The sequence below is a fragment of the Struthio camelus genome, chromosome 12, assembly GCF_040807025.1.
Source record: "Struthio camelus isolate bStrCam1 chromosome 12, bStrCam1.hap1, whole genome shotgun sequence".
Classification (NCBI taxonomy): domain Eukaryota; kingdom Metazoa; phylum Chordata; class Aves; order Struthioniformes; family Struthionidae; genus Struthio; species Struthio camelus.
The window spans coordinates 2,857,072-2,883,399 of NC_090953.1; the positions used below are offsets into that span (position 1 = coordinate 2,857,072).

The 26,328-nt window shown below is 54.1% G+C and overlaps 1 protein-coding gene across 1 annotated transcript in view; it reads right to left on the reverse strand.

The window, feature by feature from the left end:
- Window positions 1–4,056: 4,056 nt before the first annotated feature.
- The window catches only part of SMAD6 (SMAD family member 6), a 47,916-nt gene continuing 25,644 nt past the window's right edge, over window positions 4,057–26,328 (reverse strand). Inside the window, exon 6 of the mRNA XM_068958952.1 lies at window positions 4,057–5,811. Within this exon, the coding sequence (XP_068815053.1) occupies window positions 5,270–5,811 (542 nt within the window). The 3' untranslated portion in view covers window positions 4,057–5,269. The remainder of the gene's footprint in view (window positions 5,812–26,328) is intronic.

Genomic DNA, 26,328 nt, shown 5'->3' on the forward strand with positions numbered 1-26,328 from the left:
AACCAGCTCGTGGAAGCGGTACAAAACAGCTCCTTTCATCAGCGCAGCAGAGCAGGGGGCTGGGGAGAGCCGGCACCGGGGAACGCCAGCCCAACTTGCAGAGCGTCACATCCGAGCAGTGGCGGCAAGTCCAAGCCCGCTGAGCGGCCGGTGACACAGGGGGGATTTGCACGTTGTGCGTTAGCCAGCCTCTGGCTCTCCCCGCACCAGTGGGCAACGCGCCAGGGGACACGCACTCGGCTCCCCACGGTCAGGTTTGCCAAAGTCCCCCGACACCGGGGGACAGCACGTTTGCTAACGGAGATTTGTTAGCCTCGCGCCTCTGCTGACTGCGTGGGGCAGGACGCTCGTGGGCTGGGGGTGTCACAAGGACCCTGCCACGCTGCTGAGCGGGTGCACATCCACCCCTCCGTCACTGGGTTCAGCCCTCCTGGAGCAGCAGGGGGGAGGTCCCCACGCAGGAATGACACACTGCCACGGCAGCCCGAAGGAAACCCTCCACAGGGAGCACTCAGCCATGAGAGACCTGCGCGGGGGACCAGCAGTGCTCCCAGGAAGAGGTACGATCAGCTTTGCCCCCAAGGAAACTGCATAAAACCACGAGCAGCTCCAGGCTCCCCAAGCAGCAGCTCAGCCTCAGGCACAGCTCAGCCTGCGCCCAGGGCAGAAACACCCCAGCTCCACTCCTGCGGGACAACCACTTCTCTTTCTTTCCCCCCAGAAAGAAGAAAGCGCAACACACCACACAGACCTACCTTGCAGGAGCAAGGAGAGGACGCATCACTCCAGTGCTGAAGGAGCACAACCCCACCAGGAGGAAGGTGGCTTGGTGCACAGTGTGGTGCCACCAAGGCTCCCAGGAGACTACTCAGAAAGGAGACTGCCTGCAGCCACCTCGTTTCTATAGGGGCCCAACGCCGGCAGCTGTGGGCAGCGGGGCTGGGAGGTGCTAACGGGAGCCAGCTGGGGCTGAGGGCACAGGTGGGGTGTCCACGGGGCAATCAGCAAAGCCAGACTCCCCTGATGGCCAGCTTTTCCTGCAAAGCGCAGCAGGGACCAAATTTCCTTCTCTGATTTAAACGCTTGCTTTTTCCCTAGCTGGTTTGCATGAGAGTTTTTAAAGCTCACAACTGGGTTTATAGATGAAGGAATCACAGCGTAAGAAAGGCTTCAATGAAACAGCTTTGTCACAAGGTAGAGCATCACTTGGTGACTTTGCAGATGGGAAACGAGCCCTGCTGGCTTGGTCCACCAAGCACGTCCCAGTCCCTGTCTCCAGGTTGTCCATGTGAAGGATAGCTTGGTGAGAGCAGGTTAGTGTTTTCCCACGGCCGCCCCACCTACATGCTGCATGCTGCACCCTCTCTACATTATTATATTATTATATATAATTTATATGCATTATAATTCAGAGGAAAATGGTGTAACGGTGTCTTTTTTCCAGCTGTCTGAGCTCATGGCGGAGGCGCGTGGGCTGCGGGTCCCACGCAGCTCAAGGTGCTCGCAGGGCAGCGGCGCTCAGCTCGGCTCCCGTCGCTCCCGTCTCCCGACCCTGGGAAATCCCTCGGCCTCTGCAAACGGCTGCCTCGCACACACATGCACGCAGGCATAAAGGAAGACCCCAAACGCCGTCGTGCACAACCCCCGAGGAGGACATGGAAGCTCTCGCTCCCGTGAGAAGCCACCGTCAAGAGAGCGGGTCTCTCCCGGCCGGACCCGCGGCACGGCGCAGCACCCATGGGTTAACTCACCACCAAAACAAACAACTGCTGAAAAAAAAGGGAAGGTTGCCAAAATAAAAAACAGCGTGCCCAAGAGGCCAGGCTGAGGTTACTCGGCCACGGAAGAGGCGAAACAAGAAGCCAGTTCTCCTTCCTTGGGGCCCGGCGGGAACATTCTTTTCTTTCTCATTTTTATCTGCCTTCGGAAAACCATCTTGTTTAGATTGGGTTTCTTGAACTTACAAAGCATGACTCATGAGGTGACTCGAAATGAGTTCTGGGTGGTCTGATTGCCAGGTCTTTTTAACAGACCTCTGTCTGAAACCACAGCGAGGTCTGCTGGAAGTGCTGATTTACGGGCACCAAACAACCAGTGGGTTCAGAGGCAGCGCAGGGGGCTGCAAAGAGAAGATTTAAGCTCAGCTTTGTGAGGGTCCAGTGTAGCGTTCGACAGCCTGTAAGCGCAAAAGCTTCTTTACAGGGTCCTAAGTTTAAATTATTATAAGGAGAGCAACGAGGCAGAAAAAAAGACTTGATGTCTTATTTCACTGCTTCTTCATAAAATCCTTTCTATTCCCTTTAAAGCCTCACTGTCAACTGAAATAAAACTCTAGATTTATTCCTGGGAAAGTGTATGAGTAATAAAAAAAAAAGAAAAATAAGGAACAATCAGTGGATTGCACAACGGGAACCCAAAAGTTAACCCTCAAGCTTCAACACATGAGAACCCTTTTAGGTGGTACAAACCAGGACCGGATCCGAACGAAACGCAACCTGCACGGCCGCATTGCCTGACGCGCGGCAAGCAGAGAAAGGCAAGAGGGAAAACGCTGAGAGTAAATTAGCGATCACCAATTCCTTCTCTCTTGCCATGCCAAGAAGTTACCGGAACACAGGAAACGTTCTGGATAGAGGAAGCCTGATTTGGCACTGCCTGGAGCTGCCGTATCGTTTCCTCTTGGGCCAAATGGGAAAGGTGGATCAGCCTCGCATCTTCCAAAGGTCCCACTAAATAATACAGTTAAGGACTTCCACACCGCAATCTCTCAGACAACGGCACCTGGATCACACCTTCCCATCCTTATCCTTTCAATAAGAGACCTTAAAAGATACTAACAGAGCTTAAAAGAGGTATTAAAATGTATTAAAAGTTCTGTTTGTGCTTTTTTTGCTTGCTTTTCACTCAACTGTGTAGCTTGGCTCACCTGCTGGACACCAGATGGGCTGAAGACGGGCAGATCTAGGTACTCCCTTCCCCTACCCAGAGACAGGGAACGAGCCTTCGGCTGCTAGCGCTGCCCGACCATCAAAGAGTCGGCAGCGTCCGTGCGGGGACGGCCGCCCTCCCCAAGGCTCCCGCTAATGCCACCCGTGGAAATTCAAGCACGCGGCCTGGTCAATGCAGTGCCCTCCAGCGACGCAAGTTCTCGGTGGCCCAGCGAGATCCAGAGAAGCACCCCGAGACGCGCGGCCTCCACAGGCGCTAGGACAAGGTATTTTTCATGGGAAAAAGATGAGATGCATCCTCGGGTGTCTGGCAACCGGCTGCCGCGGAGTCCTCTGCGCAGACCCAAGGCCGTTCTGCTTCCGCACATGAGGAGGAGGCCACGGGAGGACGGTGGGGTCGCAGCAGCAGACAGCCGGCACTCTTGGGAAATTGCTCCGGGTCTGACTGCAAGACCTTTTCGGTGGTGGGGGAAATGCTGGGAAAAGAGGAGCAAAGGAAAGCAAACAGACAACAAACAGTGAAAAGCAGATAAGCTTTTGGCTGGTTGAGTTAAAACGAAGATGTGGTTAGCTAAACCCATCTTTGTAATAAGATTACCTAAAATAAAAATGGCCTTTTAATCAATTGCATGAAAGTGATAGAGCGACGTAGGTGGTATGTGGTATGGCAAAACATACCAAACCCAAGCCAAAGGGGACAAAGGAAAAAATAATCCGTAAAATTCTTGAAAGCTGGCTTAAACAATCGTGACATGTTTTGACACCAATTCCCTGACAACAATGGTTGTAACATAAACAAAAATTAATGATGTCAAGTATTAATACTGGGGCTGCGTGAACTCAGCCAATGTGGTCCCAATTAAATATCATTTCAAGTACGGTTATAATTTGAAAAACGGCTGTGGAAACGTCATTGCAACATCCCCTGCCTGCGTCTCTCCCCGACTTCCACGCCAGGGTTGCTCGACGTCCGAGCGAGAGGTTTCTCCCGCCAGCCCGCCTTGCAGACGCACCCCGGCACGGGGATCCGAGCGGCGCTCCGCTCCGCACGCGCATCCTCCCCGCTGCAGAAACAAGCAGTTGAGTTGCCAAAATGCACGACACCGACATGTGTCAGGAGGGTTTTTAATAACAAGTTTATGTCCTTTTTTACTTTCTGTCTGGGTCTTGAGCCACTAAGGGGGTCCCACTTCATGTTTTCCACTGCAAATATGAGGGCTACAAAAACATCCGCTTTTAAATTGAAAGCTTCTGCAGTCGCTGGACTCCAGAGGCAGGGACGTCACGAAAATCAAACGTGTAGAGATTTGCAATAAAACCGTAACACTTGGCAACACCAGTCACTGGCAACAAATAACGCAGTTAAAAAACATCCCTAACGAAGCGAAGTCAGAAAACATCCAACCTTCCCGTACAACTGCATGGGTGCTACAGCGCTGACAGGAATAAAACGCGAGTCAAAAGTCGGGGCACGATCGGATTTTAGCCAGAATTTCCAGCGAGGCTCGAGGTGCTGAGGCCAGGCCGTCGGTCCGAGAGCTCTCCTGGCTGTAAGCGCTGCCGCTATTATTCCCGTACAATTGCAGCGCCCGAAGGACGGGCCGGGGCAGCTGCGGGTGGGAATCGCACCCAACGCGGACACCCGCCAGCCCGTGGACGCGCGCCCGCAGCAGCGTCGCGTCCAGCCCCTGCTTGGCCTCAGCCTGGAGCTTTTCCCCTCTCATCTTCTCTCTTCCCGCCCTGGCTCTCAAACTGCCCGAATTTACAGAGCTCTTGGAGACAGCTGAAGCCCTCCAGTGACCAAACTGTTTATTTTTTTCCCCCCCCACTAAGTGTCCTGGCTCCGCCGGGAGACGGCCGCCCCCTGGGAATGGCACCTGACCGCAGCACTTAAAAGTCAGGGGAAAAAAAAAAAAAAAGACAAAAAAAAAAAGACAATTAAACCCCCCCCCAATAATGCGAATACTTTATTATCAATGAGTGACTGGTATGAGCTTTTGTCTGGGTAGTAATAATATTTCAGAAAAACCATACATCAAAATTAGGGCTTTCTCCTATTTTTGCTGTATAATTTTTTTTTTAAAAAAAATCTGTATTGAAAGAATTATATAAGCCAAAGTGCATTTTCTGTTTTTTGTCCATATACACATTGCACCATACATAAATAATTACATTGTAAAAATGACTCCATAATTACAAGTATAATATATATTTTCATATAATATATAAAACTTTATATTAAATCTAGGTAGATGATATTTGGGATAGTCTGTGTCTTTTTTGTTTGCTTTTTTTTTTTTCCTTTTGTCAGAGGCTGACTGTTATCGACTGTTACTGAGTAAAATCTCCAGCCAACAAGGACATGACGTGATAAACTGTCTCGAGTAGCAGGGCCCCCAGCCTTTGGCGAAGCTAATCCGAACGCTGTTTGGGTCGTAGGGCCCGTCTGCGTAATCCAGATCCGTGGCGTGTTGCAAGAGGCAGGATTTCTCATAATCGAACACTTTGATGGAGTAGCCAGGCATCACCTTGCGCACTATCAAAGTCCTACAGTTGGGGATGTCCAGTGTCGGGGAGTTGACGAAGATGGGATGCTCGCTGCGGTTGTAGGCCCACACACCATCCGGCTCTTTGCTAAGTAAAATCCCGTAGCCGATTTTACTTCGAGTCCTTCTCACAGTCTCGCTCCTGTTTTCCAGGTTTAGCTGTCCGAGGCAGAAGCCGTTTCCTTGAGGTAGGTCATAAAATATACTGACAGACTGTTCGTACACTGTGTAGAGGCGGCCAACGCGAGTCCGGTGTTCCCAGTAGGCCACGTTACACCAATGGCTCCTTTTAACAGCATCGGGTGACGTACTGGCATCTGCGGGGAAAAGCAAAGACACAGTCAGCGGTTGCTGTCACAGCCTAGAAAAAAAGACATATACTGAACGTGGAAAAAACAACTATTTCCACCCATCAGCTCTATTCACGCATGAATAAAACTTCCATTCAAACGATTATGTCAAATGCCACCAAGGAAGACAACTCAAGGCTGATGACCTGTCTGGCCACCCAACTGCTGGGCTCCCGGGGATCTCAAGCCCTCCGTCACACTCTCGTTTAACACTTGCACGGGGCAGCCGCCCCGAGGCCGGCCGCTGGGACCCCGCAGCCTCTGGGACTAGCTGGGCTCCCACCCAAGGTGCACCAGCTTCTAGCACCGAGGGCACATGAGGCTGTTGCGCTACGGTGCTACTTCCCAAACTGACAGGTTTGGTGTCACACCCCATCCATGGGCCAGCTGCAGTGGTCTGCTAGCACCTAGGTCATTACTTCAACACACTTGGTGTCAAAGCAGGGGAAGAACATTACCCTACTACCCTGCTCAAGCCGACGGAGATACGCAGACTCTTCTCTGATAGCCTACAAGATCAGCTAACAATTCATTCATTCCACAAACATCCGAAAATGGAAGCGACTTCAGCTGCACCCTCATTTTCAAAGGCAACCTAACCTTCTGCTGAGCTGAAAAGCAGGGGATGTCCATGAACTGTGCAGATAGAAGATGCCATAGTATCTCTGCTGTGTAATAGCCTTTGATGAGGATTCGGATATTCCCCCGGGGAACATGAAATCTGAGAAGACACTTCATGCCACAGGGGTAGTGTTTTCTACAAACTATACGTGTTTTTATATAAAACCATGGAATTCTCTTCAGGACAACAAGGTCTTTTCTTTCCAGGACCAACGTAAAAGGAAGATGGGAGGGATACAGGCAGCTAGAAGCCTTTTTAAAGCTCCTTGCAGTATTTCTGATGCCTTGAGACGGAGCACGGGACCTCTCAGCCCTCCGGGGGCCCCTCACGGGGTGAATTCACCTCTTTCTAACAACAATCCTGCTGCCACCAAACTAGTTAAAAGAAAACCACTCTGGGATTTCAAAGACGACCTTCTAACGAACAGATTCTTCATTCACGGTCAACTTCCTACTCCAGCCAGCCGCGTTTCCCCCTGCTTGCGCGCCGAGGCTGCAGCGAGCCGCGGCACACGGGCTCCGCGCCGCGCTCCTCCGGGCGCCGTCCTCCCAAAACACCACGCTCTGCCCCAAGCTGGTTAAGACTCTCCTGGCAGGTTTGCTCCGGGCTGAACCCGCGGGCGCCGGGCAAGGGCCCCGGAGCTGCGCCCGGCAAGGGCTCCTCCGCTTCGCGCCAGCCCTGCTCGGGGCCCTGCATTAAGCTCCCTGACAACCCATCGGAGGCCGGTGGCCTGCTGACCTCCCTGCCTGCATGCCATCAACTCCGATTAACTCGCACACAGGGTGATGCCATTATTTTGCTTCAGAGACTCTATTGACGCACCGGATTTAAAGCACAGGCCCGCAGCCCCGTTTCTTTTCATTCTCGAATTACCCTGCAGTGGAATGGGCTTTCCTTCCCATTAACAACCTGTGAATTAAGCGGCTTTGTTGGAGTTTAACTCGAGTTGTAACTATACAGATTTCAGGGGCGGGAGAGGAAGGGGGGAAGGGAAGTTACAGGCAGGTAACTGGGCTCTTCCAAGGCGAAACACCCCGGCTGGAAGCACTTAGCGCCGCAAGCGAAGGGCAACGGTCATCGTCTCGCGCCAGCCCCTTCTGGCGGACGCCCGGGAGCAGGCCCCAGCCTCACCCAGAGTGCCAGGACAACCCGCTGCCTCCTGTCCGCTTGGCTAACTTCCGGGACCCATCCCGGTCACCCCGCCACGCGCGCTGCCGCCCCGTCTCACGCCCCACAGCAACGGCCCCCGTATTCAGCACGGGGAATTACGGCCCACGCCGATCAGACACTTGCATCCCACTAGGGAAAGAAACGCCACTTCCCCAGGGGTTAAGACAATCTTCCACGCAAGAAAGAGACAACAGCTTTATGCCCCTGAATACTGAAGCTGGCCTCCAGGTCCTCCAGAAGCCAGGGGAGAAATTCCCGCTGAACACCGTTAGGTGAGGCATTATCCCAGCGGCTCCCCGCTGGAGCCCGTCCTCAGATGCTCCCCTTAAATGAGGCATTAGGAGCTCTACAACCTAAGACAACACGGGAAGATGCCTTGGGGAAAGCAACAAAAGGATCCCAAAGCAACCCTATAGATGCGTCCTGGGCCTGGGGAAATGGGAGACCATGCTCCAGCCAACGCTCCTTGTGTTTATCCTGAAACCCTCCTCGGGAGAGGGGGGAGTCGGAGGGGAGCTGAGTCAAGAGGCTCCTCCTCAGATCTGGCCCGTCCTGAGATGGAGCAATGGAAAAGCAGAGCAAACATTCAAAGGGCCTTTTGCTCTCCTCTTCTGCTAGGAAATACCTCGTTCCGCTTCTTGGCTGGAGCGTGCGCTCGCTGTCTGTCCAAGACGGACAGTCACCCGTGCCCAGGCGCAGTCAGAGCCTTCCTCATCTCGGGCGCGAGCCGCGGCGCTCCGGACGCGCTGTGGGTTATCAGCCCTGACCTGGGCTCTCTTCGTGAGTCACTTCCCAAAGAGCGAATGCAATAACCACCGAAGAGCTGAGCTCGGAGAGCAGTGCCGAAACCGGCTGAGCCCTGACAGCAGCTACCTTGGCACGCAGCATTGAAGGCTCTAACAACGAGCTTCACCCTTCTGCTTTAGGCTCCTCGATCCCGGAGCCGAGGCATGAGAATCCTCCATTTTCAGTATCGCTACCACTCGGCACGACGATAAACGCTATGGTTTTTGTTCTGTTCTCACCGGAGGACTAGAAAGGCCGTGGGATTTCACGCAGGCGCTCGCAGCACAGCGAGACCCGAACCCGTCGCACCCCGACCCCAACAAGGGCTCCCGCGCCCCCGTCACATCCTCCGCGGGCGGTTTTCCTGCCGACGCAGCCGGGAACGACCCCAGCGGTGGTACAATGGCCCCGGCAACTGCTGCAGTTAAAAACGACAGTTCCACGCAGAAAACCCTGCGCGCCGGTACTGCGCTAGCAAGCCGGAGAGCGTTCGCGCGAGGTGAGCGGCCGCCTTACAGAGCGCTGGAAGCCAGCGTCCTGGTCTTGCCTGAAACTCGCCGTATGTTCTGAACGGCTTCGGTGCGCTTTGAAACCTCATCCTGTTTTCCCCAAAGCAGCAGACTGTGGGAGCCGGACTACGAAAAACGTGCTGATCTGTAGGAAATATTTTGCTCTGCATCGATGATAGTTTTATTTTTGGTTTTGCACATCACCAACAAGAAGAAATGCCTTCTAAAACAGCAAGTCCTGAATGCGCATGTACGCAAAAATAAGTGAGTTTTAAATCTGCTCCCAAGCACTTCACAGCCCAAGTAAATATTAAGCTGCTCTCTAGCCAGCCAATGCAATCCTTTGCCTTTCCTCCTCTCGCAATCCCCAAACTACTGATTTCACCTTGGATCTGCCTCTGCACGAGGAGAGGCTGCGTCAAACTGAATACATTAATTGTCCATCCTTTAGGCGGAAGCTGGAGTTCCTGTTCAACTAAGAAAGTTATTCTAAGGAAGTAACGTCCAGCACAATCACATGAGCGCGCTTTGGCATGACGTTTCACCCCGACCAGCACCAGCAGAAGCGCCCTCCCACCCCGCGAGCTTTGGGCACTAAAGCTGCAAGCGAAGCCCAGCTTGCCCAAACCTGACTCCCAGCCTCCTAGAGGGCTGGGAACTGCTCAGGGAGTCACTTAACCGGAGCTCTTCCAAACGCCTCACTCTGCTAGCAACAAAACGAATCACGTAAACGCAAAGATTTATCTCCCTTTCTTCCTCTTTGACCAATAATGTCCTTTGCCATCTCAAAGGCACCTACTGCCCCCGGATCATGAGGCGTTACAGGAACAACACAACTTGCCCTGGAAGGGTAATGACTTCATCTGCAACTGCGTGATGAATATGTTGTATCCAAACACATCATTTAATTCTGTCCACTGGACTTGACTCTTCCCGAAGCATGTCACAATGCCTTGCAAAGCACTAGTCATGGGAACATGAAGTTTTAGGGGAGGAAGAGAAGAAGATTCAAATTTAATTTTGAGTTAGGCGGAAAAAAACGAAAACAAAAACCAAAAAACAAGAAGAGCTGACTAGTCCCAATAAGATATACTAAGATCTCCACCATGAACAGAAACTCGAAGGAAACTGGTGACAAAAAGTTTCAGAACCTCTTTACAGGACTTCTGCAGTGTTTGCAGAAACTCTGTTAATCCAGTTGATGGCATCACCACAAGTCTGACCCAAACAAAGCCCTATCTAACTGAACATTACTGAAGCAAGACTGTCCTCAATTAGGTCTGTGCAAATCCCTGAAAGAGGATTTGGTAAGAGCTTGGCATGGCTGAAAAACCTCTGGCCTCCTCTGACAACTTGCCCTGGTCCGCTACCATGCAGATCATCAGAGCATTTTGCTCTTTAAAAAGCACTCGGGCAAATACTTATGGATTTTAAGAGATGAAACGTGATATAGTTTGTACATGATGAAAACAGCAGCCCAGCCAGAACCAAACATGGACACTGAGCCACTGAGCTTCACTCGCAGTTAAATCTTCCGCGGTGCTCAGCCCGGGCGAACCAGCCTGATCTGCTGGGCAGAATAACGACACCAGTTTTCACAGCCCTCTTCCCCCTGGAATATCGTACAGTCAAGATGCCCCCAGTACCTTCAGACGCTCTTCTCAAACTCCAAGTGCTGCTGGTGCCTCACTTTCATGTTGCGGGAGCCCCTGAGCTGCAGCCCAAGCTGGGAGCTTTCCCGGCGTGGGCCTGGAGGCCGAGGGCAATTACAGAGCTCCGCATCCGTTCAAGCTCCCAACCTCCACAAAGCCCTACCTGCCCATTAGGTAAGGAGCTTCTGTTACATTTTTTTGAAACTGCCACTTAGCCCCCCCGAGATTTCCCCTTACAAGCTAAGAACGGGTTAACGTCAAAACTCAGTTTCCCATTCAGCGGAATTAATTAGGGGAACGGTTAGCAATAAACAGTTTAAATAGGTGTTTCCCACGGTTTATTGCAAATTAACGTTCCTAGTGGAGTGAAACCCAAGCAGGAGGAAAAGGGCACCCATTCTACTAGGACCTCTGATGGCAGGTTGCAACCATCCCTGACGGTGCCTGCTTTCCAAGAACTGGCAAATATTTTGATAAAAGCACCCTTTTACACACATGCCAAAACCAGGGGAAGGTTTTACAGAAGTCCAGCTTGTGATCACATGCTTTATTACGATGACTTCCAGGCAGTCTATGGCTTGAGCATCAGCTCACCCACCCACGCGTGCAGCTCAGGGGGCTGAAACCTCCTTTTCCAAGCGCCGGCCACGGCGCTTGGCACCTCCGTCGTCCCTGCACAGCGAGACGCTGCCCTGCACGCCCGCCGCTCCTGCAAACGGGCGAGGAGGCGAGTTTTAGGGAACTGCACATAAAGCAGCTGAAAGCTGCCTTTCTACCCCGCTTCTCGTGGCTGGGGGACAGGGGCGAAGAACGGCTTCAAAAGCCACGCGCTAGCTGAAGGAGAAACCTGCCCGCGGTCCTAAAGCAAACCCAACGCACTGAAAGGAGACAGTTAACAGGTTCATCCGAAAAGGCCGCGGGAAGCCGGCCGAAGGGTCCCGTTTCTCGCCGGCGCCCCGGCATCGCCTCCCTCCCCGCCGCCGCCTGCGCCGAGGTGCGTGCGTTTCTGCTCTTTCATCTCCCAGCGTATTCCAACAAATCCGGAAAAGATGAACTCATCTCGCAGCCCTGACATACAGCAAGCACTTCGGCGAGCCCCTAGGACAAGGGGGCCTGCGCCGCGTCTCATCCCCTGCCAAGTATTAGTTTCGCCTCCAGCTATTAGCCGCTACCACTCCCCAGGCAGCGGGGCCCAAAAGCGCGTCCCTGCGTTTCAAGTAACTATTCCATTTTTCCTTCTCTTCTTCTACCCTGCCCTTTATGCACAGGCAAGAAAACACATCTTTATTTATGTTTTTATCTATTGCCCCCGGGACAGAGACGCGCTTGCTGGACTCCCTTCCGAAGGGCGGCCAGTGTCTCCGTCCCACGCGGCCTGCCTCGATGGTACACGCCACGTTTTTAACGACTCTCATCGTAGGCAGCTACGACTTCTAGCAGCTACGTTGCGGCTGGCGTCGGGGCTATCTCGTCCATCAAAGCCCCCTTTATCGATCAGACGGGCGCGCTGAAAGGCCGGCGCTTGTTTGCTCGCGGGCTCGCTCCTCCGCCGCGGCGGACCCGTCCAGAAGGCAGCTCCAACAATTCCAGATAGACACACCAGATAGGGAGCACGACAGGCAATCAAAACCAGAGCTGAACGATTATCTGGGATTTGCCAGCACGTTACGCCAGTGCAGTTCAAAGCGGTTCATTAAGAAAGGAAAGAAAGATGCTTTTTCCAAAACAAAACCCAGCGCGGGCCCTGCCCACTGCTTGACGTTGCATTTAAAAGCAGGCTGGGAAACACGGGCAGATCACAAAAACACCAGATGCAAACATCTCGGATTCACGCTGTGGGTCCTCCGCGCGGCTCCCGACCCCGCGGTCGCGCGAACAAACCTCTTCCCGCGGGGGAAACCCAGCGCCGGCTCCCGCGCCACCAGCCGGGGGTTTCCTCCCGCACAGGGGTCCTTTCCCACCCAGAGAGCGCGGACACCCACAAACGGAGACCTCGGCCGTGCCCGTCCCTCGCAAAGCTCACGGTGCCCTTAGCTGCAGCGGTACTGTGGTGCTCCCCAAAATACGGCTGCTAGTGAAGCGTGGCAGTGATTTTCTTCAGAAGCAGAGATTTTCGTTTCCGCAGTGCTTGGAGGAATGTTTCTGTGCTGTCTCTTCCCGAAACAGTCACAAATCACACTTTTTTTTTTTTTTTAAAAAAAAAAACCAGACAGCCCCATGAGGAATAAGTGATGTCAACCTCCCTTTTACAGGGTAACCCCTAAAAACACTGATGCATTTTTCAAAATGCACATATCACGAGTCACCCAAAGGAAAAACCATGCACGTAAAATAAAAAAAAAAACACTATTTCACTATCCAAATCAGAGAAATCCCAAGTGGCTGCTAAAAGAGACGAAGTGGCATCTTCAGGAGTGTCCCCATGACTTGCCCATGCCCGCTGTTCACGCCCAGCCTCTTCCGCAGCGCCTCGGCTGCGTCACGGGGCAACGCGACGTAGCTCGGACCGCACGGTTCAGCCACCTCCTTCGTGCAACGGCGGAGAGCGCCGCGGTCTTGCCCTTTAGCTTTATTCCACTGTTGGACAGATGCTCACTTTTTTCCCCCCCCTCTCCCCTGCAGTAGCGCACAAGTGTGCTTATACTACCCACCGACAGGCGCAAGGAGCCGGCATGGTTCTACCCATAACTAGGTCACTACGAGCAAGCTGCTAAGCGAGGTCCAGATAAAAAGCGCAGCCCAAAGAGCATGCACATTTCCCCCCAAATCCTTTACCAGTTCACCAGGGAGCCATCAGTTGAAATAATCCCCGATTAATGCCCTTAGAAACAAGTTCCAGGGTAACGAAGAGGTTAAAACTTTCCACAGCAGAAATGGAATTTTTATGGCCTTGCAAAAAAAAAAAAAAAAAAAATTAATTGTCAATCCGCCCCAGCAAAGCTCACAATCATTTTCGTTAAGCCAATATACTTAAAATACCTCAGCCTTACAAGTTTCAGCTGGAATGCATCGCTCAAGCCCTCCATCTCCCCCCCCCCCCGAAAAAACCAACCCCTCCACGCAGTGCACGGCAGCAAGTCCCCGCGCCGAAACCCTCGGCCGGGCTCTGCAGATGCAGCGACGCTGTGCAGCCGAGGGTCTCGAACGCGCCCCTTTTCCAGCTGCCTTGCACCCAGCTACAGCTGCTTTTCTGAGGTGCAGAGATACCGACAGGTGACAGATGGCAGCACTTTTCAGTTAAAGGGTCACTGCCACCATCATTTATTTGTAGCAGCCAGCTATTATAGAAACAACTTCTCAGTGACGTTAAGAGTCCCGGCCGCCGGCATCCCCGCTCCCTCACCCCTTCTCCAAGGCTCCAAGCTGCCATTTCCTTATTCCAGGAAAATAACCCCAAAAATCCCAGAGCGGGCGGATGCTCTGGGAAGGCGACGGGTCTCCTTGCAGCCGAGCTCCCGAGCCCTTGCACAACTTCTCGAGGGGAATGGAAGCAAAACCAAAATCCACTGCTGTCCCGTGCAGGGCAAACCCGGCAGAGCGAAGGCAGCCGGCATTCCCGTGCTGTCCCGCCACGACGGAAGCCCCACAGGGGACGGGGACAGCCTCGTCCCTCTGTCCAACCGCAGCTCGGCTTCTCCGATGAACGGAAAGCTGCGTTGCGTTGCACGAGGACACCTGGCTCACGGGCTTGCACAAGGGAAGTAGCTGCCAATTGGACACTTACAGGCTCGTTCCTGGGAACCTTCTCCTTCGGGCTCAGGATCAGTTAAGGAGCTTGTAACGTCTCAGCTTAGACCAAGTCAACCCACACGCTCCCTAAGCCATAAAGGTCCCTGAAAAGTCACCACAAACTCCACAGTCCAAGGTCAACCAGCCATGTCAATCAGACAAAGTCCCGAATCACTAAGGGCTGCCATCTGCCACTTCCACCATGCTGAAAAACCCCAAACTCCATCCCACGGTCATCGGCTGGCTCTGCTGCCAGACGCCTAAAGGATTCAGCCCAGCCAAGGCCCTGAGATTAAAAATAAGAGCGTGATTTTCTGCTACGATTAAGCTGGCATTACTGCAGCTGCGGCCCCAAGGGTCGGTCCCAGCTCCCCCATCCCAGTCCACACCTCAACGCTTCCCTCCCATCCGACCTCACGGTCGCAGGGAGAGCCGGTTCGGCTCACGCATCCGGCAGAACGCAAACCCCCAAAGAAAGCAGTGCCCGCAGCTGGAAAACCCCTTGCCCCACACGGTCCCCTCCTGCTCCTCCAGCCACCATCCTTGGGCCAGAGCTCTGGTGCTGTGAGCCTCCTCCATGAGCTGATTTAATTCGTAAACCCAGTCGATGATTAACTCAGAAGAACACTTGTGCTGGGTTAATTAATTAAATTAGCTCCAAAAAGGGTCTGACGGGCAGCAGAGCTAATGCAAAGAGGGGGCGGGGGATGACGGTGGAGTAGGCGCGTGGAGAGGACCGGGGGGGAAAGGGGGACATTTCCATGGCAGCCCAGGAAACAAAAGGAACACAGGGCAGCAGACAATGCCAAGAATTCGGACGAGAACAATTTTCTCAACAGAAAGAAACTGCTCTACAGAATCATCAGCTCATGCTAATCTTTTTTTTTTTTTTATATCCTTCAAATAAAAACACATGCCGTGGTTAGTTCTTTCGTGACATTTGTAAGACGTCATCACCTAGGTTATTTGGAAGCTAAAGTCAAGAAGTTTGTTCCTGATGCATCTTCTCTAGCCTTAGACGCTCAGTCCTGAACATTGCTTTAAGGTGATTTACCAAGTTTTTTCCAGCTCCCCTGCACAGCGGGAAAGGTCTTTTCAGCTAAGGGTAAACAATCCAAAAAAGTAAGAAAATGGAAAAAGCGCAACTCAGGTATTTTTCACTGATGTTTTTATGTGTTACTTCTAAGACCAATCTTTTCAGAGCTTTACGTGATTGTTTTGAGTTGAGCAGTCTCAATACAATCTCGGCTCCTCTCGCTCACAGCTTCCGTAGGCACGTTCATCGCTCCGAGGTTGCCGGGTTGTGCATGCAACCGCCTTATACCTGGCCTGCAAAAGTTAACACAACAATGTAAATACATCTTCAAAAGGAGCCCAAAACGTAATCACCTCCAGTTGCTGCCAATTATCAAAGCACCAGACCTGTCATCAACCATCGTTTGGCTGCGATTTCTCCAGTTCTGGAAATGAGCCCTGGGTAATTCCAGTCTCAGCGAAATCCCAGGGTCGCGCTCCAAGCTGGGCCACGATGAGAGCTCAGCGCCTCCTTCCAGCCCCGCTGCCCGTCCTGGGCGCCCTGGCTGGCAACGCGGTCCTCCTGCCGGGCCGCGTTCCCGCGACTCCCCGCCCCGCCGCAGCGGCACCGGACAGCCCCCCGGCACGGCATCGCCGACCAGCCAGCCGAGACGGGGAGAGAAACGAGCTGGGGAAAGGTAGCGGGGAAGGTCCGCGGTAACCGCTTTTCGGTAAAATCTGCAGATTTGCTGCAAATCCTCCCCGTAGCATCTAGCAGGGGTTGATTTTTCCTCCGCCTCCCATTGCCCTGGGTGGCAAAGCACGCAAACACGCTAAACGCAGGGGAAAAGCCTCATTTCCCGAGTGCCCTCTGCAGGGCAGGAGCGCAGGGGTGGGGGCACCTTCAGCTCCGGCACGGGACAAAAAATGGGGGTGAAAAATCCTTTTTATCTAATTTTGCGGTTGAGAACTCGGAAGTTTTCTGATCCTTCGAACAAACGTGGACGGCGATCCCTTTTTCCGAGCTCGAGCTGGGGAAACGCCGCGAATCTGGGAGAAATCGTCCAATAAATCACTCGACTGTAAATTTCCCCTTTAGCCACACAGCAAAGTCAAACTCTTCCTTCCCCCCGCGGCTCGCCATCCCTTGCGTGCTTTATCTCCCGGCCGCTTGGGCCTGGCGTGGCGCCAGCTCTCGTTATTAATTAATCCGGGGGACGCACGCTGCCTTCCTGGCTGCTCCAACCGCTTCCTACTCTGGCTGAGCCGGTGGGCAGCAGCTCGGCCGGCCGAATCCCTTTCGCTGCACCAAGCTCCTCGCAAGAGCGCAAGCGTCTGCCCTAACCGCGAGCGAGGCGAGGGCACAGCCGGAGTCGCGCCGGGGCGGTTTCTGCCCGCCGACTTCGCCCGGCGGCCAATTTAGAGCCAATTGGGATGCTTTTAGGTATGCCAAACTGGCAGGCACGCCCAGGCGGGGGAATAATCCCATCGCTAACAGAGCTGGAAACGCACGCGTGAACCAGAGCATCTCAAGGTGCAGGAGAGATTCTGGAAAACAGCACATACATAATAATAGTTTTTGCTCGTCAAGCAGCTTCAGCTGAGCGCTTCAAAGCACTTTAAGAGCAGCAACTAATTACTAGGTCCCGGCAAACAGAAACAGGAACGATAATACTTTCCGCTTCCACAAGGTTTTTCGGGCAGCGCGCGCGCGCCAGGCCCTTCGCGGCGGTTCCCGACGTGCGACCCGGCTCCCCGGCGGGGCGCGCCTCGGCGTTTCGGAGACGAAATCCTCAGCCGCCGCCGGGGCAAACGCGGGGCGCTCTGTGCACGGGGCTCGGAGAAATTGGGTGATTTTCTCGGTATCGCAGAGGCAGCTAACAGCAGAGCTCGCCAGGCGCTATCCGAATGTCTAGGAATTAGCTCAGCGGAGAGCTACGGGCGCAGAGCTTTGAGGCTCAGCCTGTAACACAGTTGAAACTCGGCCTGCTTCACGCTAACATCAAATAAAGCCAGCTGTTAGGGCACACTGGCCACTGCTCGGTTGCAAAGCTGTTTCGGGAAGGCAGATGTCGACTCTTTGTGGCAGCCGGAGAGACAAAAAAACGCCCAACCCGTCCAGTTCCCCATGCTGCCACATCTCGAGAAGTATTTATCCGGCCGCCGCAGCGGTAGGACACCACTAACGCAGCGCGGGACACCTAAATCCCGACCCTCCCACCACGGGAGAACGCCTCGTCCGGAAGAAGCGGCGGACTGAAACAAGGGCCGTTTTTTCCCAGGTGGTTAGGCAGTAACAGGGCACGAAGCTCCTCAGAAGGACAGCGAGCAGCTGCAACGCCCAGGGTGCTCTGCAAACGCCGCTCGCTAGCCAAGTCCACCATCAGCCGCTCACGCTGCTTCTGACCTCAACATTTGCCGCCAAACTCGCTCCGGCAACAAGAACAAATTGCTTCTCTCTTGCCCTTGCGCACAGAAGTGGCTGCCGACAGCAGAAGGGCCAGTAGCACAGGCGGTATTAACGGACCGGGATGAAAACTGAGCGCGTCGAGAGGCAGCAGCAGGACACGGAGGCAAACGGCAGTTCAAACAGCCTCCCGCGTTTCCACTGGACTTTCCAACCCAAATCTGGATGGCATTTGCAAACCACGCTGGGGGTTTGGGGTGCCTCCATTTCTGGGATACGCTTTAAAAGGGTGTCACTTCCGGAAGGTGAACGCTCAGCAGTTCCCCCGAACGAGGCCCCTTTCCAATGTCCCAGGCTGCTTATGCAAAACCTGGGCCCAAAAAACATTAGTACAGCTAGAAGCTGTGGGCTTAAGAGCTTTCATATGACACTGGAAACAAAGCCGGCTGCGAGCTCAACAGCTTCTCAACGCTTTTCTGGTTTTGCTAACCAGAAAATGAGTAGAGATGCTCCTCTGAGAGGAAAATCAAAGCAGAACCCAACATAATGTCATAGGCAGATATATTTTCAGAGCCTCCAATTGCGTTCCAGACTGCACCGTTTCCTACAGAGCGAGAACGAATTCAGCCTCACTCCGCCGTCTCCAGCGCTCTGGAGCCTGCAAAGGAGGAGTGGATTTGGGGAGCGGAGGCAGACGGCAGGAGAAGCAGCAAGCGGGCTGACAAACCCCGAGGCCACTCCGCTCCCTCCGAGCTGAAGACGACTCGCAGCCACAAGCAGCACCCCAGAGAGAAAACCGAGGCTCTCCAGACAGATGTCTGTCAGCCTGATGCCAACACCATGGAAAATACCAAGGACTGTGAAAGCTCGTAGGAAACCGTATCGCCGACCTGGAGCTCCGACGGAGGGATGGCAGGTCGGTGAGGCTCCCGGAGGAGGCAGGGGCCTGCCGACCGCTTCTCCCGACGGGTCGTGGAAGGGCTGGGGAGGAATCGTTTTGATTCCTCCTTGCAACCTGGGTCGCTCCGGCCAGCAGGAGCAACGCTTTCGGCTAAGCTGCGCGGGCAAAGATAGGGAGCACGTGGGCAAGGAAGGGTGAGTCCCCAAATCTGCGACTTGATGGCATGCTTGGGCTACCGTCTTTCTCCCTTTGGCCCTTTTTTAGTAAACGCCCAAGGAAAGGTGGAGAAAATCCCCCTTAGGGAGTGCTTTGGGGTCACCGGTCAGGATTTCCCACCCGACCGCCAGGCCAGGACCTGCGGGAAGCTGCTGCCTTACCCCCCCCAAGCCCTGCCAGTGCTCAGTACCGGTGGTGGGTACCCACATCTCCGGACGCGTCCCCCTGCCCTTCACGTCTCCCAGGCTAACGCCTCCCCGCTCCCCTCAGGCCTGAATCGCCCAATTGCCGGGTCCCAGCTCTTCTTCAGCGCCGTATCAGTGCCCTTACATATATGGGAACCAGACACGGATTGAGAATGAGATGGAAATTCAAGCTTTGTTCTTACTGGCCAAATCCCAAGATCCTCATGCAGATAAAGCTCTCGCTGAGACTCCCTGTCTGAGTAAGCACCGCAAGGTTTCGGCTATGGCTCTGCGGCTGTGACGGCGCGTCGTGCAGTTTGTGTTTGGTTGGGTTTCTTCCGCGACGGATTTCCAGACGTTTTAAACAGAGAATTAAAAGATTTTGGGTGCCAAACTTTGTACCTCTGAAAGAAAGCAGTCTCCTCTGTGCACGCGCCAGTTTGGTCATACGGAAAGGATAAACCTGTACGGGAAGAAGGTCTCAGGGCTCTTATCTCTTAGCAAGCAATTGAAGGGAAATAGGATGAAGCCTGCACGGGGCACGAGTGGCTGTGGGAATAGGCAGCCTTTAATCAGCTACCTGCGCCGCTCTGGGTGCAAGGGGCCACGGGTGGCGGGTGGCAGCCCCGGCTCCCCGGCGCTGGAGGGAGCGGGGGAGAGGCTCCCGCTCCGCCACGGCCCCGTCCCTCCCACGCACGCACGTCCGCACGGATCGCGCCGGCGCGGGGGAACGTGCAGGGCTGTGCGTGCATGCGGTACACCCATACGTGCCACATTTTCCAAGAGCGAGTTCATGTATTTACATGTAAACATCTCCTGGGACTCTTCCAGGCCTCTCTCGCAGCAAGTAGCCTGCTCCGCCGACAACCGCTCATGGCCTACGTCCACGGGCTCTTACTCCCGCTTAGAGCAAAGACTAAACAATGACTTAACCATCTCAGGATTTAAGGCCCGTAGTCGGTCCCTAATATTCACGGTCAGTACCTCCACCACCGGGCACGCACTGGAAAACCCTCGTGGTGCCGGGTGTGCCGCAGCGGAGCGCTGCTCGCGTGGCTGCACGCGGACCGCGACGCGGCCCCCGAGCCTCTTCTATGCCAGCACGGGGAGGAAAATCAGCAACGCTAACGGAGCCGACGCAGCTCAGGACATGCGTTTCGGCGAGCTTGGGATGAGCCTGATCCCAAAGAACAAACATCCCTCCTGTTGTTTTTATACTCCTCGGAACGGCGCTATAAATCTCGTACAGTTCAGATAAACAGCAAGCAACTCTGCACACGGGATGAGCAGGGGATGGGGGATGAGAACCAACACAGTTAATAAATCCAGAGCGTTAGCAGGAATGCGCCGCGGCCCGGCGAGACGCGAACGTGTGGCTTCTGAAAGTCTCCAAAAGCATCTTTACAATAATCTCCCAAATTACAAAATTCCTAACCATGTATTTGCACGTCGAGAGTGGAGGTGACTCATGCTAATTGCCCTCCTGGTCCAAGAAGGGCTTGTTTTCATTTCTAAAAACCACAGTTTCTTTTAAAAAAAAAAAAAAGAGGAAAATACCAAAATACACACACACAGCTCAGTGGGATACATCCTGTCCTGCTGCACCAATGCGAATCCAAACCACCCCAATGCTCCTGCTTCATTATGGATGTTCAAGGAGAACGGGATTCATGTGCTGCAACACGGGCACGGTCAGAGCCACGTGCAGACCCACGGCGGAGGGAACCGGCCAGCGCCAGCGCCAGCTCCGAGGCTCCCGACGGCCGGTGATGCTCGCTCAGCGCAAACCAGCTAAAACGGCGGGTGGGTTCGTGAACGGAGCTTGCCGCCATCGGAAGAAGAGCGAGTATTCGCTCAGATTACAAATCCTCTCACCTTCCTTGGCCAAGCTCACCTCTTTCTTGGAGGGCGGCAGAAATTTTGAAGCTAAAAATAGTCTTTTCAGGAACGGCCTGGTCAGGGTTCCCGGTTGGAATTTCGCAGTCCTGCCGGTCCCTGATTTATGCCTGCGAAACGTTTTTGTGAAGGGGGAGGGAGAACCTAACACTGCGGCTGTAAACCCTGGAAATTAAGGACCAGACTAAATGACTTTATCATTGAGAGGAAAAAGGAAAGGAGAGTAGATAGGGCTCTTTGTAAATCAAGGCCAGGGAGATTAACAAGAGCATGTGAACGCTTCGTTATGGCTAACGAGTTCAAGACTCTACACCCTAAACAGAGTAGAGCGCTAAAAGAGAAATGTCAAATTCTCTCTCTCCCCTCAAGGGAAATTGCTTTTAAAAAACAAAGCAAGGCATATTTGGGGGAAATATGCCTGGTATTATACATTAAAAAGGCAGCCTGTCAGCCACCTAAAAGAGACTCTCTTCTCTTCTCTCTTCTCTTGTAGAACAGGTCACCTACACACAATGTACGCTGGCATGTAAAGAAACCCCCTGCACAAAACCAGACCAATAGCAGAGTGAAAAATCCGGGTCGGACTTTTTGCAGAAATGCACTATGAGAGTGGCAGAGAGCGCTCCAGGGAGCGACACCTTCCCCGCGCAGGATTGCTTTTGCTCCTTACTGCAACGCTTCTGCCTACTTCCGACGGAGAGCGGCGCGCCTGGGAACGCTACGGAAGGCGGGCTCCTCATTAAGCCTCCGTATTTTCGCGGTGCAAACAAATAACGCTAGCAACATTATACATTTTGTCAAGTTACTGCACTAGAATCCTTAAACTGTTAAAAATAGGAAAGAAACTGCACAGTTCACATATTTTATAAAGCTGGGTTAAATCAACATCTGCAAAAAATATCCCTGTTAAACGAAATAGCAGGATTTCATTAAGTAAATTGCAAGTTGGCAAAAATTCTGAAAGAAAGGGAAAAAGCCACAGCCAGCCCTGTAATTTAAACCTTATTTTAACTGTGACAGCAGGCTGCATTTCCAAACGAAAAAATAAAATAAAGGCTAAAAAAATACCCCGTTCCCCCCCGCCACCCCTTTCCCCACCTCGGTGGACCACAATGTCTGCGGTAATTGTAACGTTACCTAGAGTTTCCCCGGCACGATAAAGAGCGAGGAGGACCCTCGCCGGGCCCCAGCGGGACGATTCGCCCGATGCCCGCCGGGACGGTTCCCGCCCTGCGGCTCGTGTTGCTCTTCGGCTCGGCCGGGCGCGGGGAACACGGTGCCGTCCGGCTCCGGGGCTGCACGGCAGGCGGAGGGCGAAGGCTGGCGCCGGGCTCCTGGGGGCTGCATCCGCGGCGCCGGCGAGGGATGGCCGTCCCGGCCGCGCTGACCGGCGGCTGCGGCTTGCCGCAGCCCTGCAGCGAGCCAGGTGAGGTTTGCAAGCTCTGGTGTCGCTGGCAGTCAGATCACCCAACAAATCCCTCGGCGGGATGGTCCGCGTCCATCCCGCCTCGCTCTCGATAGGGACCGGCAGAGCCGAACGGGGAGCTGGTGCCCCGAGGCTCCTTCGCCGGGGAGACGCGGAAGGCACCCCGGGCGCGCAGGGAAGGTTTCGGGTGGGCTGCGCGACCCCCCCTCTGCCCGCGCCTCTGTTTTCTCCTGCTGCTGCGCTCCCCCCGTAGCTACAGAGAAAGCCTCTGGCAAGCGGGCTCCTGGCTGAGGGGTGCCTACAGCGATGGGACAGCTTGTGACCTGCCTCCTTCTCAAAAACAGCCCTGAACAGAAGAGAGCCGCTTCTCGCTCGTCCTCGGGGACCGCCTGGTTGGGTGCTTCGGGGCACCCCGCGCCTGAATTCAGCACGACACCAGCTCTCAGCCGGCAAGCTTCAAAATTCACCCGGCTGGGCCCAAAACCAGTCAAAGGGAAGTTTTTCCGACACCTTCCCACGGGGGAGCTCAAGCGGAGCTCCGCTAGATGGAGGGAAACGGGGCGCCGAGGTCCCGCGCCAGCTCCCCGCGGAGGCGGGTGCTGCAAGGAAACGCGTGAAGCCGGGACGGGGCTCGATGCCTGCCGGCTACCGGGGGGAAGCTGAGACCATCCGCCACTGGCTCAGCCTGTGGGTAAAGGACTGGCTGCACCGGCCCGGAAAACCAGCTGGGATGCTGCGGCGCCGGCGTCCAGCCCCTCCAAGGGGGAAACCCAGCGCGGCATCGTTTCCGAATCCGAGTTCCCAAACTGAAAAGCAGCAGTTAGAGTTTCCCTTCCAAAAGCTCCGCAGTCCAAATAAATCACCTGGAGTCCGAACCTTGGGATCAGTAAAACTGGTCATCTGGCACATGCTTAATCCATTTACACTGCAAATAACTGCTCACTAGGCTAAAAACCCTGAAACAAAACCCGAAAAAAACCCGGGACCGATACGCAGGCTTGGAGCTCAGGAGGAGAACGGCAACAGAAAGACCAATTATTTGTTTACAGGGTTTTGGCTTCGCTATTTTTCCTGGCACTTACGACTCCAGAGTTATTTTGAAGAGCTGTTTGCTGTACGCGGAGCCGAGAAAATAGCAATCTGATTTCCTCTGTGATCTAAACATCCGCCTGCCGTGCTAGCATGAGAAAAATGTGCATCTCAGGAAGCGCAGAGAAATCCGCCGGTCGCCGCGAGCGGGGCGCCAGCGCACGCAGCCCCGGCCGGCGCGCGAGGCGGGGACCGGGCTGCGACCCCTCGCCATCCGGCCGCGGCTCGCAGCTCTACCACGTTGTGACCTGCGGCCACCGGAGCGTGCCTCAAGCCCTTAATTCAGCTGGACCAAACGGGGACGCGGTTTCGCCCGGGGTGGCAGCAGGAGGTTAATGAAATCCGCGCGATAAAATCTACGTGAACGGTTCAGAAAGCGCGTGTTGGAGAGAGCAGTGGAGAAACAGGCCGGCTTTGAACCAGGTGAAACGGTTTTTCCTAACAACACAACTCTCGAGCCCGTTACACTTGTTCAACGGGCCAATTCCCAGCCACGGCCATCTCCTCGTGCCGCACAAAGCTGGAGATAAAGACCCGAGGAGCACCTCAATTCCCAGCCACGGCCATCTCCTCGTGCCGCACAAAGCTGGAGATAAGGACCCGAGGAGCACCTCAATTCCCAGCCACGGCCATCTCCTCGTGCCGCACAAAGCTGGAGATAAAGACCCGAGGAGCACCTCACAGGCACGCTAAAAAGAAACAGCACGGACCTTGCGGGAGAGACGGCCGCGCTTGACGCTCAGCTGCAGCGGGGTAGCTAAATGCAGTTATTCCCAGATGAACAGGGCTCTAACTGGGGCTGGGGTACGATACAGGACAAGGGAGACCACCACAGGCCACTTACGCAAAAGCACAGCAGCACTTTGCTTCCAGCCTGAAGCTCCAGAGCTTCTCCACGCAGACCGCAAGCCGTGGTAAGGCGGACGCACAGGCGTCCCCACGTCCTGGGGGCTCCAGGGGCTCTGCAACCTTTGCATGGGGAAAGCGCCCATTTAAGATCCGTCAGCGACCTGCAGGAGGTGAAATTCAGAGGACTATAGGGGACACGAACTGGAAAGCAGTGAACACATTGAAGACCGAGAGCTCATTCTCCTGACAGCGACACCAGAGGCAGCTTGGCCTCATGGGGTTTCGGGGTCTACACATGTCCCATGGCGTGGGTAAGCCAAAGCGGGCAAACTCCTGCCTGCCACCAGCAGTTTAACCCATAGCAACTCGCATCCATCGGCAAGCCGTGCGCGTTACCCACATCACTCACATCGCACCAGTGTCGGAAATATCGCCGGGTAATCGGAGCAACCAGAAAGCCTGTGTGAAAGCACCAGCAGCTCCGCCGGCCAAGACTGTCCAAACGCCACTGCCTGCGTTTCGGACACCCCACAGATCACAAAGCTTGCAGGAGGCAAAGTGGCTATTTATAACGTTAGCACCATTTTAACCCCCAAACCTTGCAATATGCAGAGTATCAGCGCTGCAAGGCTTGTAAGTCATAAATCACGCAGTGCATGGAGGCACTGTCTTGCACATGCGGTTCCCCAAGCACCTCCCACAGCTTTAAGGGCAGATGCCTCCTACCACGGCGGGGCCGCGGCACCCGTGACACCTCCCCGTTCAGGGACAGACACCCGTAATAGGTACCTGGGACTTGCACTGTCCTCCACACACGTCACACTGTGCTCCACACATGACAGGTACCCAAGGACTCATCTTGCCCTTGCCCACAGGCTCCTCTCTTCCCACTCTTAGGTGACCTAAGGGCCAACTCGCAGTCCTGATTTTACATTTCCTGGCTTTTGAGGATACAAGCCAGGTCATTAACATTATTTATAGGTTCCTGTTCCATTTGTTTGTCTGCTTAAAAACAATCAGGTGAAAAAAAGAAATTCCTGGAGGTCAGAGAATTAAGAAAAAAAGGTATCAGTGGTCTGATGGGCCTAAAAGACCAACAGCTCCCTTAGAGACATAACAGCGTTTCCTTAAATGCTTATTGTGTAAATATTTAAGGTACTTTATAAAATTTTTACAATCTGCTTGGAAACCATAAATCTCCACATCAGAGCCCGGCAGGCTATCGGTGAGGCACACGCTTAGACATTTTTAAGAACACAAACACTGACACTTCCAACGCTAATTCTGGACCCAAGAGGCCGCAGGGCCATGATCTTAGCGCTGGTTGTGGCAAAGAGCCCTCGGAGAGCTCGAGAACGTGCTCCATCCCCCTGCGACGCTTGCACTCGGGCTGTTCCTCCTACCGAATCGGGCCGGAAAGAATTACTGAGCCGATCCCCTTGGTTCACCCCAGAGGGGAGTGTGTAAGCGCAGGATGCGGCCACAGTAAGTATAAGGCCAGTGGTCACTACTTTTTCCTAACCCATCGACACTTCACGGCGTAACAGACCACGCTACGGACAGAAGTCCTGAGATTCTTCTCTTTGAAAGGCGGCGCTGGCTTTTAGGTAAATTACGTAAATCTGCACTCAGCCACTTCTGTTTGTTTGGCAGCTATAGCACTCGGAGAATTAAACCATCTTCTTTCAAATGCCATGTGGCAGGCTGGAAACGAAGCCCGATTTGTTCAGCCGACTCCTCGCACCCTGCCCCTCGCCGGGAGAGCTGATGAACCCGAAACACTGCTAGCCATTCTCTGCAGCGGTGCCGGCGGGGGCTGCCTGCAGAGAGGCACTTCCAGCACGTGAATATGCACTTGCTTTTTGGGGGGGGGGGGGTGGAGAAAAGATGCTGTGCTGACGGACACATCTGTCCTCAGTGTGGTTTCCATACGGAAAGCCGGGCAGCTTTACGGGATTTGCTTGGGCGCTGTGTTTGCTAGCTAGAAGTCTTCAAGTAAACGTGGCTCTTCCTAGCTAATGTAGAAAACGACG